General features: G+C 46.0%; 6 protein-coding genes across 6 annotated transcripts; 3 read left to right on the top strand and 3 right to left on the bottom strand.

Annotated features, from left to right (window-relative positions):
• Positions 1–17: 17 nt before the first annotated feature.
• On the bottom strand, positions 18–1,075 carry BDV27DRAFT_98758 (signal peptidase complex subunit 2). The gene is made up of 3 exons (XM_032078141.1): positions 941–1,075; positions 532–830; positions 18–469 (listed from the first exon to the last, which is right to left on the bottom strand). Exons 1-3 carry the CDS (start codon positions 984–986, stop codon positions 257–259), a joined length of 558 nt encoding a protein of 185 aa, XP_031928913.1. The 5' UTR covers positions 987–1,075; the 3' UTR covers positions 18–256.
• A 132-nt stretch (positions 1,076–1,207) lies between these two features.
• BDV27DRAFT_98752 (ER membrane complex subunit EMC3) lies at positions 1,208–2,404 on the top strand. Its single transcript, XM_032078140.1, has 5 exons — positions 1,208–1,327; positions 1,386–1,419; positions 1,479–1,845; positions 1,899–2,060; positions 2,117–2,404. Exons 1-5 carry the CDS (start codon positions 1,278–1,280, stop codon positions 2,311–2,313), a joined length of 810 nt encoding a protein of 269 aa, XP_031928912.1. The 5' UTR covers positions 1,208–1,277; the 3' UTR covers positions 2,314–2,404.
• Positions 2,405–2,576: 172 nt separating this feature from the next.
• On the bottom strand, positions 2,577–3,437 carry BDV27DRAFT_126087 (uncharacterized protein). Its single transcript, XM_032066474.1, has 2 exons — positions 2,772–3,437; positions 2,577–2,718 (listed from the first exon to the last, which is right to left on the bottom strand). The coding sequence occupies exons 1-2, from the start codon at positions 3,402–3,404 to the stop codon at positions 2,626–2,628; spliced, it is 726 nt and encodes a 241-aa protein (XP_031928911.1). The 5' UTR covers positions 3,405–3,437; the 3' UTR covers positions 2,577–2,625.
• A 187-nt stretch (positions 3,438–3,624) lies between these two features.
• On the top strand, positions 3,625–7,394 carry BDV27DRAFT_98748 (MET18/MMS19 family protein). The gene is made up of 6 exons (XM_032078139.1): positions 3,625–3,726; positions 3,781–4,054; positions 4,174–4,271; positions 4,328–4,467; positions 4,518–4,706; positions 4,754–7,394. Exons 1-6 carry the CDS (start codon positions 3,645–3,647, stop codon positions 7,139–7,141), a joined length of 3,171 nt encoding a protein of 1,056 aa, XP_031928910.1. The 5' UTR covers positions 3,625–3,644; the 3' UTR covers positions 7,142–7,394.
• A 170-nt stretch (positions 7,395–7,564) lies between these two features.
• On the bottom strand, positions 7,565–8,457 carry BDV27DRAFT_171358 (GPI anchored serine-threonine rich family protein; the record flags this gene model as incomplete). The annotated part of the gene is made up of 2 exons (XM_032075579.1): positions 7,565–8,247; positions 8,314–8,457. The coding sequence occupies 2 exons, from the start codon at positions 8,455–8,457 to the stop codon at positions 7,774–7,776; spliced, it is 618 nt and encodes a 205-aa protein (XP_031928909.1). The 3' UTR covers positions 7,565–7,773.
• A 2,118-nt stretch (positions 8,458–10,575) lies between these two features.
• BDV27DRAFT_144091 (uncharacterized protein) lies at positions 10,576–11,749 on the top strand (the record flags this gene model as incomplete). Its single annotated transcript, XM_032070209.1, has 2 exons — positions 10,576–10,795; positions 10,911–11,749. 2 exons carry the CDS (start codon positions 10,576–10,578, stop codon positions 11,747–11,749), a joined length of 1,059 nt encoding a protein of 352 aa, XP_031928908.1.
• Between the last annotated feature and the right edge of the window lie 978 nt (positions 11,750–12,727).

The following is a 12,727-nucleotide window of genomic DNA, read 5'->3' as shown; positions in this document are numbered from 1 at the left end:
CTTGTTGGAAATCTTGGGATAGTCTCGGGCAGATTTAAACAACCACAGAAATAAGAATGACGAATGCTGGTCGTTCGCTGAATACATCATGCATAAAGTCCTCGTACACACTACAGAAACAGTAAAGAGCAACCAAGCCACATCTGCAGCAATAGAGGTATGCTGGAATACTCTCAACTTGAACGTCTAATTGCCTTATTTCATAATAAAGAGCCCGACGCGCTTATTACCTTCTCCAGGTGCCCTTACTGACCTCTCATTTCTCCTTTGCCGCAAGTCGCAGGACCTGGATCTCGCTTGCTAGCCACTTCTTAAGAGGTTCAGGGTGAAAAGTTCCATCTGCCGAAAACCAGGTTGTGAAAGACGTCTCAATTTCTTTCTCCTCGAGGACCTTGTTCGCAGACGATGTATACTGCACACGGAGTTTATATAATGGGGAGTGTTTCTTCGCGGAGGAACGAATGGTAATCTGACCAAATAAATAATTAGCTTAGCACATTTGATTGGTGCATCCCTCGCGACATAGCCTACCGTTTCACCAGACTTGCGCTTTCCACGAAATACCTCACCGGCCTCCACGGCCCAGATCCAGTATGTGAACAAGGTATTCAAAATAAAGTACGAAACCACGGCCGCTATGACCCATGTTGACTGTGTTGCCTCCCATCCTAGCTTGCGATCGGCATAGAATGTGAATGCCGCAATGGCGACGGCAGAATAGCCTAGTAAGAAGCGGACGTTGGTCTTCGTGTGATCTTGAGTAAAGGCGTAGGGCTGGGGTAGGGTAGTTAAATGCGGTGCTAGCGCATCATCTGTTGTTGATTTGAGATCTAAAAATCATCATTAGTAACTGTTAATTTCCCCAAGTCACAGTAGAAAACTCATAAATTGTAGGTAGGCATCGAGTGGTGTAATTCTTTTGTGTACATCTACTACTAACCATTGACAGAATAAACGGGCACTTTATGTACCTCTGTTGACGCCATTTGTAGTATAAGTTTTTAAGTAAGGAATTGTAATGTCAAATTTCTTCAAGGAATTAGAGAGTATTTTAGGAGTTTTGTGGAAAAGATTGAGGATGCTCAGTTTGGTTGCATAGATGCCAACGAGGAGTTGCGGCGAGCTGGCCCTTTCGGGGAGAGCTGACTTAATGCGATTCGGCGCTAGTGAACACCCGCCCCCAGTCCAATCTCGTGGGACCGCAAGTCGGAAGCTCTCTTTTTACCTTAAGCATAGCTAAAAAACAACCCACTACATTGCTCTCAGTATTGCTCATCATGGCCTTACAAGGGGTCGAGCAGACAATCCTTCGGGATCCAGCTTTATTGTGAGTTTCTGTGATTTCAATTCAATGAGAAAGAGACTTACACGATGGCAATTCACAGTTATTGGATCCTGTTCCCGATTACTATTGTTATGGTACGTTCGATCCAATGAATCAGTGCAAAGTTTCATGCGATACTGACTCTTGCATGCAGATACTGACAGGTATCCTTCGTCACTATGCTACGGTTTTGATGAACACCCCCCCAAAGCCTGCGTCTACTCTGGCCGAATCCCGCGAGCGTCTGTCACTCCTGCGCGGTGTCAATCTCCGCAACAATGCTTCAGCAGTTCTCTCGAAAGATGCGTTTGAAATGCGCAAGAACTATCTGGTCTCAGCGTACCAAAGTGGCGAGTTCCTGAAGGACCCGGCCAGCCGCGGTCAGCCCCCAGCAAACCCGATGACGGACCCTGCGGGCATGGAGGCTATGATGGGTATGATGAAGGGAAACATGATGATGATGATCCCGCAGACTCTTATTATGAGTTGGATCAATGCCTTCTTCTCTGGATTTGTTATCCGTATGTTTTCCGACTGTTCCATGCTTCACCTTCCGTACTTACTAGTGTAACAGTTAAACTGCCGTTCCCCCTCACCATCCGGTTCAAGTCTATGCTTCAGTCTGGTGTCATGACTCGGGACTTGGACGTTAGGTGGGTATCTAGTCTGTCATGGTACTTCCTCAACTTGTTTGGCCTTCAATCTGTATTTGGATTCATTCTGGGTAGCGACAACGGTTAGTCATTGTATTTTGTTTTCCGGGTACTCGTCTTTGTGCTAACCTTTATGTAGCTGCGAATCATATGTCCCAACAAATGGCTAGTATGAACCCTGCCATGGGGGCCAATCCCTTCCAGCCTGGCCAAGATCCCGATAAATTGTATCAAAGTGAAGCAGAGAATTTGGCAGTCATGGAACATTTTTGCATTTTGGATGGCATTGAGGACAGAATACTGCACAATATTGCTTCAAAGGAGGGCCTCGTTTGATTTCCTATATTAGTACAGGCCCTCTTTTCTTATCTTTTATTAAATACGGGTGTATTCAAAGAACAGTGATATACAGAATTGATGAATGAGGTAGCTGATTTATCTTACGAGCCTTTCTGGATATCCGCTTAAGGCTCTACTGCTTAATGTGAGCAGTTATGGAATGATTTTCCAGATAACTTTACAGCGGTATACACCCTATTATAAAAACAGCTGTACGCCGTTTCTTGGCTCAAATTATGACAACGATTTGTTAGAGCATTTCTGTATATCTATTCGTCACATCATCACATACGAGTTGCAAAAGCATAATCAACAGTAATTGATCACGCCGTTCAAAATCCATACTTCACCATTTGAAACTTTTTCTGCAATATTGTCAACCTCAACATTTCCCGGTTGAATCTAGAATATGTTAGCACCTATGACCAAATCTTCACACGAAGCGGTGGTCGTACAAGGATCTTATCTCCATCTTTTGTCCAGCTCAACTTGTCCCCCCCAAGAGTCTCTACTTCATCCCCTTCATTCCAAGGGCTTCTGGGTACTATGTGGGCCTCTACAAAGCGCTTCAGGTTGCTTTTTGCTCGGTCCTGCCCTTCTTGTCCCTCATAGGCCTTCGCCTCTCCGAACTGTGCATAGTCCTCCGGATTCTCCCAAGGCTTACGTGGAAGTCCTTGGATTGCACTGTTGCGGGGGGCAAGGACGGTTACATTTTTTGTTGCATCATTGAAGCGAGAATCGATGGGCTCAAAATCCCTTGTAAGAGAAGCAAAGATATTGATGCCACGGTTTTTAGGAAGAACATCGGATATCACAAGGCCATCGCTGCCGGTATCCTGAGGTTGCCTCCTTCCACCACCAGCGCCCGTTTCAGGCGGCATAGCAATATTAGGGGTCATGATGGGTTGCTGATTTTGAAGCCACTGCTTCAGTTCGCCGTTCTCCTGTAGGCGCTGTTCGTGCCGTAAGTGAGGTAGATCGACAAACGGACGCGGAAGACGCTTGCGAAGAGGAAAGCCTGAAGCTATAGATATTGCGCAAATAATCAGAAAGATCAGAAAGACTGGTGTAAAAGCTTGGTGCCGCATTTTTGTCAAGCAGTGATTTAGGTATCAATCCGGTCGTTCATGCCGACCAACTAACCAGTGACCCATGACGCAACTGTAAGTCCCTTCCTATTCTGTCACTTATTCACACGTGATATTGCGGAGAAATTTAGTTCACGTGATTGATATCGATAAGGGCAATCGGCAGCCACAAAAAGCGTCATGTTCCGGTCGCGGAGGAGGGGATCGAGCCATATACCCCTCATTTTGACGCTTGCGAAGATGTCGGCGTTGCAGACATTCCTGCTGGTCGTGGACCATGACAAGGAGGAGGCTAAGCAGATTGCTGAACGAATTGCTCAAGGTAAAGCCGCTCGATGGATCATTATCAAGGAGAAGTTCTAACTGTTGCTGGAAGATGTGGAGACCAAGAAAACGACGCTTATCGAAGTCGTTCAGTCTTTGGGGGAATATATCAACGATGAGGATCCGATCTTGCGAGGCAAAGCAGTTTCCTATCTCACTTCTGTGATTAAATCACTCCCGCCGAGGTTCCTTTCGAGACAACAAATTCAAGTGTTAACTACCTTCTTTTGTGACCGAATCGAAGATGGAGGAGCTGTCGCTGGGCTGGATACACTTCAGAAGTTGGATCGCTTCAACAAAGCATTAGCGGAGGAGGTCGCGCAAGCGTGAGTACATGCTATATATTTGATCTGTTTGGGGACGGCTTCGTTAGCTGGTAGCGGATAACTACGAGCCGTCGAAGATAGGGACAAAATTGGGAAACAAGTTGACTTATATTACCTAGCATCTTTGAACGTTTTCAGGATCTTCAGTCTCGATCACAATCCCAGAGGTTTCAGGTCTACCAGTTACTGAACGAATTGATGGTAAACCATCGTTCGGGTGCGTGTTAACGCATTGTGGTCCCACTTTATCTTTCAAGTGCTAACAGAGCCTAGCTCTCCACGATATGGAAGACCACTCGCTTGTTGGAATAGTGGACCTTATGACAGGTGAAAAAGACCCTAGGAACCTCATGCTTGTGTTTTCCATCCTGAAGGTCGTGATGGTGGAATGGGATATCGCCAACCACGCTGAGGTATACACTGTAAATCCGCTAGGGTGGATGCCAATAGCTAACGGTTAAAGTTACTTTTTGACTCCGTGTATAACTACTTTCCGATTACATTCAAGCCACCACCGAATGACCCATACGGCATTACAGCCCAGGATCTGAAAGATCGTTTACAAGAGTGCATCTCATCGACCAGTCTGTTTGCTCCGCATTCTATTCCATCTTTGCTAGATAAACTTGACTCGACGTCACCGAATGTTAAGGTAAGGTGACCCTCGGCTTCTCAGAGCATTGCTAACAAGCCCAACAGAAAGATGCACTTAATGCATTGATTGCCTGTATCAACTCCTATGACCCGGATACCGTGTCCAGATATTCCATTACGATATGGGATGCTTTGAAGTTCGAAGTGCTCAATGCGCAGGAGGAGCTTCTGTCTAATTTGTCCTTACAGGCTCTACAAGACATTGCTAAGCGATTATCAGAAGGGGTCACACAGGTATCTGATCAGTTGCCTCTCGCACAATACATGCGACCAATCACTAGGGAATGTAACGATCAATTACGAGAGCCACAACAGAAACAAGCGAAGCCTGCACAGCAGATTCTAGGCTTCATATCCACGGCTTCCTTTGCATCGTTTATGTTGGCTGTACAGGCAGTTGTTGCGCCACTTCTTACGATCTATCAGGAAGCCGATGGCATCGCCAAGCAAAGGGCTCTTCTGGACACATTGGTGGTTCTTTTTGACTCCGCAATCAAGATTTTCGGTGAATGGACAGATCGTACCCCTGAGACGAATGTGGAAAACCCTCTGCTTGAGTTCAAAGATCAGTTTTCGGATATCTTTGGCCAGGCTTTAATGGGTGTGATCAAGGAAGAGGTGTCTTTCCGTGTCTCTGCTTTGAAGGGTTTCTTACGTCTTTCCACCCTGCGCAACTTCTTCCAAGATAATGAAGTGGGCTTGTTTGTGCAGTATCTTGACGAGATCATACTAAAGGAGGAATCCGTAGGCCGAGATGACCTGAAAAAGGAAGCAATTGCAGCTTTGACCGAAATTTCGAAGCATAAACCGAGGCTGATCATGGATATTACTTTCCCTGCCTTTGTGGCCACGCTTCCTGACTTTGATGATGGGGCAAACTCCAATTACCTACCAACGCTGGAAAGCCTCGCACAAATAAGTGTTGAGAAGGATATTTTTGAGACATTAATTCGTCGCTTGCTTAGCAAGTTGAATATCTTGCTGCAGAAAGAACAGCCAGGCTCTGTAGCCTACCCCAGGGCGATCCTTGTAACAATTCTCTATGTTATGAGCCAAAGAAAGATGGACCAAGATCCAAACCTGGAGTTGTACTACGACAAGATAGTGGTTAGCTTGTGCCGCAATGTTGCGGTTTCAGCTTCAGGAAAGGCTAACAACAATATTTTGAACGATGCCGCGGTCTTGGATACACTTGGAAGACTCTGTAACCTCATTGTCCGGGCGCTGCCGAGAAATAAGCAGGATGAAGTTGCGGAGAGCGTCTATACGTTGTACTCTTCCGCTGATGACTTTTTACCTGTTCCATTTTCGCAATCAGCTAGCGATGATCAACAGCGCACGATGATCATTTCGACGTATCTCCTTGCAGGACTCCCGACGGATTGCGCTAATCTCCCTTATACCAGCCCCAACATGTTTGCTTTGCTCTTCGATGTGGTAAAGCGGTCTACCACTGAATGTGCACCTGCAACTCATCTTGCGTTCCTGCGCCATCTTGCTCTTTTAGTGAACAAGTTCTTGCCCAAGTCCGAATTGAGCCTTGCTACGGAATTGTTCAACACACTCCTCCCTTCTAATGTTGAGGGGAAGAAACTTAGTCCCGAGTCGATCAAAACGCTTTTTTGGCTTTCAAAAGCCCTAGTTCTGCGTCTTGCTCCAAAGACAACAGATCTTTTAACCTCATTGCTATCGCTTCTCTCCTCCCCTGACGAAGTAACCAGCACCACAGCTGCTCGTGGCTTCGCAATTCTCCTTAGAGACGACGACGTGCTCTCCGCCACGAACGGAGCCAATATCCGCCTACTATCGAAGCAACGTGTTTTCACGACTCTGGTGCCTCTCATCTCGAGCAAAATCCGCGAAGTCAATGTTGCAGGCAGTGACTCTCCAACCCCCGAGCATATCAAGCCGGCACACCTAACAGCTTTGTCTGGAATCCTATCAACCATCCCCCCATCTCTAGTAATGCCCGAACTCCCTACCCTCCTTCCGCTCCTCCTCCAAAGTTTGGACCTCCAAACATCGGACTCCCAACCCGTCCGAGCCGCAACCCTTGAGACCCTTGCCGTCATCATCCGCGATAACGGTGTCCGGGTTATTGAAGAATGCGGTCATATCCAGAGCCTGGTAACCCGCCTCCTCAAAACAGCAGAACATAAACCCACGAACGATAAGGTAGCCGCAGTGAACAGTCCCCGACTGCGTGTCGATGCCCTAAGATGCCTTTTCCTGCTCGCGCAGACACCAGCCTCTGATGCCCCCGCCGTTGCTAAAGCAGGGAAACTATCACCACTTCTACCAGTAAAGGCTCAGGTGGTTCGCTCTTTGGGCTTCGTCCTGGATGACCCGAAACGTGATGTACGTAAAGCTGCTGTTGATGCTCGAGGTGTCTGGCTCAGGGGTGTGGATGATGCTCCTGATGACGATGAGTAAATGATATCTGCCTTTGTGTTCTTATATTGATGTTTCATTTCATATATAACGGCCTGTTTCTTACCTAGTCAGGCTGGAAGGGCGAGAAAAATGCATCTGATAAATAGAGATGTTTCGGGGTTCGTTAAAAGATTTGGCAAGGGGCACTTCATACTTGCATGTGCGGCGTGGCACAAAAGGGCAAAAGTAGAAAATACATTATGAAGTGTGGGCTACATATCTTCAAGAGGTTGAAAGGTACGGTATAGTTGGGCGAAAGGATATAAATGGTTATCGTGATTCCCAAACCAAAATGCCATTTGACCTTCATAACATTTGAACTTTCTGCTAGGACCAGGACCAGCCAAGTTTTGTTGTTTGACAAATTAAAAGATGTAACACTCCAATAAGAGGCTTTAAAGCCATGAAAGGAAAGCGAATTAGCTGAGGTCCACCACAGGGATCTAAGAAGCTCCAGCAGAATCATGACGAGGCTAGTACTCTTAACGATCTCTCTGAGGGGTACAAACGAGCGGGTGGGTATTAATATATACATGGAGAACACATAACAGCCACTGCAGGACCACAACAACTGCCTCCAAGTTGAAAGGCAGAGAGGAATGAACAAACCGACGATTGTGAACCGTTTCGTTCTAATAGTTGAGGTACAAGATAGCGACGACGGCCAGGATCAAGTTCGGCGACCAGTTGCGAAGAGACGCATCGTCTGACTGCGTCTTAGAAGACACGGCACCTTTATTGGAAGTGTGGTTATTACCCGTACTTGGTTTATCATCATGTCTGATATGTGGAACGGTAGAAGTCGCATTATTACCTTTTGCGACACCCGTTGTCGCATTATGCGGAGCTGTGCTGAAATCTGAGTCGGGGTCATCATCGGGAGGCGGCCCTTTTGAAGACGGTGCTTGGCCGTTGGGATGCTCGACAGTTATATGCCCCGTATAGTTGATTTCTTCGTTTTGTTGGATTTGTAGAGCATAATCTGAACCATCCTGCAGGTCATTACTGGCCTTCCAAGTGTATTCATTTCCGCGGGCATCACGCGTAAGGACATCCACATCGGTAAGGTTGTTTGCCGCACCCCTACGAAGGGTAATTGTCGTGGGCTACAAGATTTCGATGTCAGGATAAAATAAACGATAGGGGATGACCAAGGTCTGGACACAACATACAAGATTAGGGTCACCGATCCACTTCACGGTATTGTCTTCGCCAGCATGGATGACACCTGGCCACTGAGTGAATGACAATGCATTTGTCATGCAAACATGGGCCAAGCAGGCAAAGGTTGTGAAGGCAGATTCGAACGCACGCATGGTGAATAGTTTATGCCTTGTTAAGTGTTAGATAATGGATGAGATGTAGCATTTGAAGCATGCAAGCAACGGAGAAAAGGCAGCAACACGGTGCAATAAGAGTTGATGGCAATTCAAGAAAAGGGATACAAAAAGAATTTCATTCAAGTCTGGAGTCCACATCCAAGTGTTCTCATACGAGCCTTCCTTAACCCTCACTTACAGATTTAGGCAAGCACGGCCAATGAGGTTGACTCTTCAGCAAAAAATCAATACTTTCAACACTGCTCAATGTCGAATGCAGTCTGAGTATACCTGCTCAGTGGTGAATGGAATAGAAAGTGGATTATATCCCAGAGTGCAGAGACAGGGCGCCCCGGATACGTTTATAAGCGGTGGCTTTTGCTCAAAGATCTTCATTTTTGGCTTGTTTATTATACTTTACCCAATCCTAGAATGAGGGGATAGTCTCCTAGTCGCATTTTTGGCCACCCAGATGGTGCTATGGTTGGTTAATAAATTATGGGAAGAGCCCGGGGAATGTAATGTCTTTCTTGTTGTCGCCGTTGTCGCCGTTGTTACATTCCAGTTTTGCCTTCAGTTTTCACTCAACTATGGCTACGGTATCATATATTAAGTACGTAAAAGAAATATTATGTTGCTTTTAGCATACCAGCGTTTGGTTGAAAATTTTACTAATTCTCCCTAATTCGTATTTATAATTTATGGGTTATGGAATCAAAAAGTGGACTCCTGAAGCTCACAGTATGGTGCTAGACGAGCATGCAGTGAATAACTCATGGGGTTTGACCGTAGAAGTAGCGTTGGATGTAATATTTATAAAGATGAGCGCATCTAGCATAGTGTAAGTAGAGCTTAGAACCTTTTGGCTGATGAGTTTTAAAATAAACCATCTGAGCAACATGGTACACTGGCTAGGGATGAGCTGCAGACTACGCAGCTTTCCTTATATATATCTAGCCGCTGTGCCTACATGAGGGTGGGGAAAGAAATCTCTTCTAGGGAATAGATAGTGCAGCAAGAGGGGCTAAATACAGTTTGTGCAAAATTATTTTTACTCTTTAATAGTATGACAATATAGTATGACATTGAAAGCATTGTTCTGGTGGATAAACAGTACAGATTTGAGGTCTGATGACTAACTATATATAACAAACCCTAAATTAGTGGAGTTGCAACACTCAGGATGTAGTTATTGTTTTTTAAGAGCCAACAGAAATGGCAGGCGAGAAATCTATCACAGTTGGTTGCCTTGAATCTCCAGACACGTCACATTAATCTGAGGTACATGATACATATGCATGTTCTGCATTGCGATAGGTAGTGTTCGTTGGGTATATATGATTGATCTACCTATCTGCGGCGGCAAATCTTCTCGTCACATCCACCACTGTTATTATTTATTATCCTTCTCTCTCTTCTCTTCAACGCTGTTTAATCTTTCTGCTTATACCTATCAAGTTTCTTGTAGATCATTATTGTCTTTCTCTTGTGTTTATTGCTCAGATTTTGTTCGTGGTTTCTCCCATCAAGCATCCTTCACTCCCCTCAGTGGATAGTTAGTCGTTGGGCAGTGGCTGTAAGTTTATCATCCACATCTCGCTACCAGTTCTCTGTGCATTTCTGTGTCTTCCCTTACATCTATTATTATGGTCTTTTTTTCCCACGCCATCCTATCATGATGTCTCAGCGATGAATAAGCACCGATAATAATTTTCGTAATAGCTCTGCTGCAGATCTCCTGCAATCAAAGGTCTTGATCCACTCCTTGGTATGTACATCTTTTTTTCCCACTACCCATCCGGAGTCGGTTGTGCATCAATTTATGCATGCCAAATATCCAAGTCCTGGGAGCTTGCCATCCTTCTGCACAACCGAAGTTTCATGATCCCGACGGTTAGAAACTCGTTGGCTGAGCCGTGAGGTGCAGAAGGCTGGTTTGTTGTGCCTGAGAAGTGAGGTTCGCTCCTTGCTTATAGCCTTGACTACATCTGCGTTTCCACTTCTGGTATTCCTACTCTTACCGTGTTATCACTCTTCCTACTTCATTCATTCTTTTCACGGGTCCCCTTTTATGGTCATTCCCGTAGCTCCCAACATTCCAACAAAATACCCACAATGCCGAGCATGGCCCGATTCGGTCGGGCCAAGAAAACGCCAAAAGCAGTAGCCAACAATGCTAACTCGGACATGCTTGTATCACCTACGTCAGATCCTCCGCGACGGTCCCCTCGTGTCAGCCTACCACATGTGGAAACCCAACTGAATATGCATCAATATAGCGGTCTTTTTGATCTGGACTCCCCGGAACGTCTAAAGGCTGTGGAATCTTCTGCAGGTGGGTGGTTTTTTCCCCCCCCCTACCATTATCGGGCTCTGATTAGCCGTCATCCGAAATCAGACCCATGGAGTCACCAGTTGCTTATTGTGAGATTACTTGCACATTGCTACAGAGTCGATTAACTCGCATTCCTCGAACACCCGAACGAATGGTTCGACCCTTACTAACAGTGACTCAATGACAACTGAATGGTCTTCGGCAGTCGGTCACGCAGCCACGGGCAAATCCGGTCGTGTCATACATAATCTACAGGAGGATATTGCCCGCTTGACGCGAGAGTGCAGTGTCTATCGTTCCCGGGCCGAAGAAACGCAGCGAATGAACGATGCTTTTAAGACACAGGTACAGAACATGACGGAACGTCTCCGGAACCTGGAGCAGGCACACGAGACGAACCTACATTCGATCTCTCGCAAGGATAAGAAAATCGAGGAGTTACGCGCAGAGGTGCAGAGCGAAAAGGATAGACGACTGCGGGCAGAGACGGAGACGAACAAATTTCATCAACTGATGGATGAAAGTCGTGATGATTTCAATCGGAAATGCGCGGAGTTGCAGGAGATCGCAAACCATGCCCGGACCCAGTATGACGTGCTCGCCAAAGCTGGACAACGTGAGCGAGCAGATCAACAGAGGAGGGTGAAGGTGATTCGCGATGAGATCGATGCTCTAAAAACACGGCAAGAAGAAAAGGGCCTGCACCTTGAGCGCTTGGATGCTGTTATGGCCCAGAAAAATCGTGAGATTGAGATTGGCCGAGAAAATTTTGACAAGCTTTTTGAGGTGTACGAGTCTTATAAAAAAGCCCATGATGAAGAAGTCCACGCACTCGTTGAAAGGGGTCGCCAGGGCAATGCCGACTTAGACGCAGCTTTGGCTTCTTTGAAGGAAACTGAAGATCGAATGAAATGGGCAATTCAGGTCAAGAACGAGGTCAAAGGTGCCAACTAAAGGTGGACCTATAAGGCTCATGCCGCACCCACGGTGGCCTTTTCTTTCCTTCAACAGGCAGCTAGCGCTGGTCGTGAAAGCCTAGGTGGATTGGCAGGTTTGTTAACCCAGCTACTTCAATAACACTGCATTTTATTTGCCTGACACTCGACAGTTTCCTTTCTATATGCTGAGGACACTCCTATCACAACTTGTCTACCTCCTTAATTGACTAAGGGGTTCTCGAACTTTGGGCGTACTCCCCAGGTTGCTCTTTTCTATGACTTGTCTATATCTCCCCTTTACTTCTCTGAAAGCATCTCGTTCTACTTCCCGGCTAATCTGCCCGGGCTCAATCGCTGTTATTTGGAGTTTGGGATTGTTTGATACCCTGGGGGAAATTCACTGCCATATCACCCGCTAGTTAGATCACATTTACAGTACAGTGATGGCCACAATGCCTAGACTCTGTTAGATATATTATCAACATGCACATACATGAATCCAGACAAAGTGTTGAAATTGTGAATTAACACATTGGACAGACACGTGATGTCCTTCTTTGTATACAGCTGTCTCCGGTCAAGGTCCCCGGGGTTCATTGCCTGCTCCTTCCTTAGATTGCCTACGCCTTATTCTTCTGTTTCTCTCTTTTCAACTGTGAATGTTTCTCAACTGTTTATACCCCACATCACCATTCAATTTGCGTTTGCGCCTTACCAGATAATTCTTCACCATTGGTTGCATCTACCCGTGTGGTGTTTGTCTTGTTCCTGGGAATAGAGTCTTAATAGGTACTGGACCTACTTAACTGCAAGTATCAAGATTCCCCTCAATCAAGGTCTCCTTCCGCTGTTGTCTTGGTGATGTGGAGATTTTATATCCGTCTCCCCTACTCACTTCCCTTTCCTTTCACACCCTTCTTTCGCTCACTTGCCACCCCAACTACTCTCTTTTTCTAGTTGCCATAATCTTCTCTTCTGCTTTACTTCGTTCCAT

The sequence above is a fragment of the Aspergillus caelatus genome (assembly GCF_009193585.1).
Source record: "Aspergillus caelatus strain CBS 763.97 unplaced genomic scaffold BDV27scaffold_61, whole genome shotgun sequence".
Classification (NCBI taxonomy): domain Eukaryota; kingdom Fungi; phylum Ascomycota; class Eurotiomycetes; order Eurotiales; family Aspergillaceae; genus Aspergillus; species Aspergillus caelatus.
This window is presented reverse-complemented; position numbering and strand designations above follow the sequence as displayed.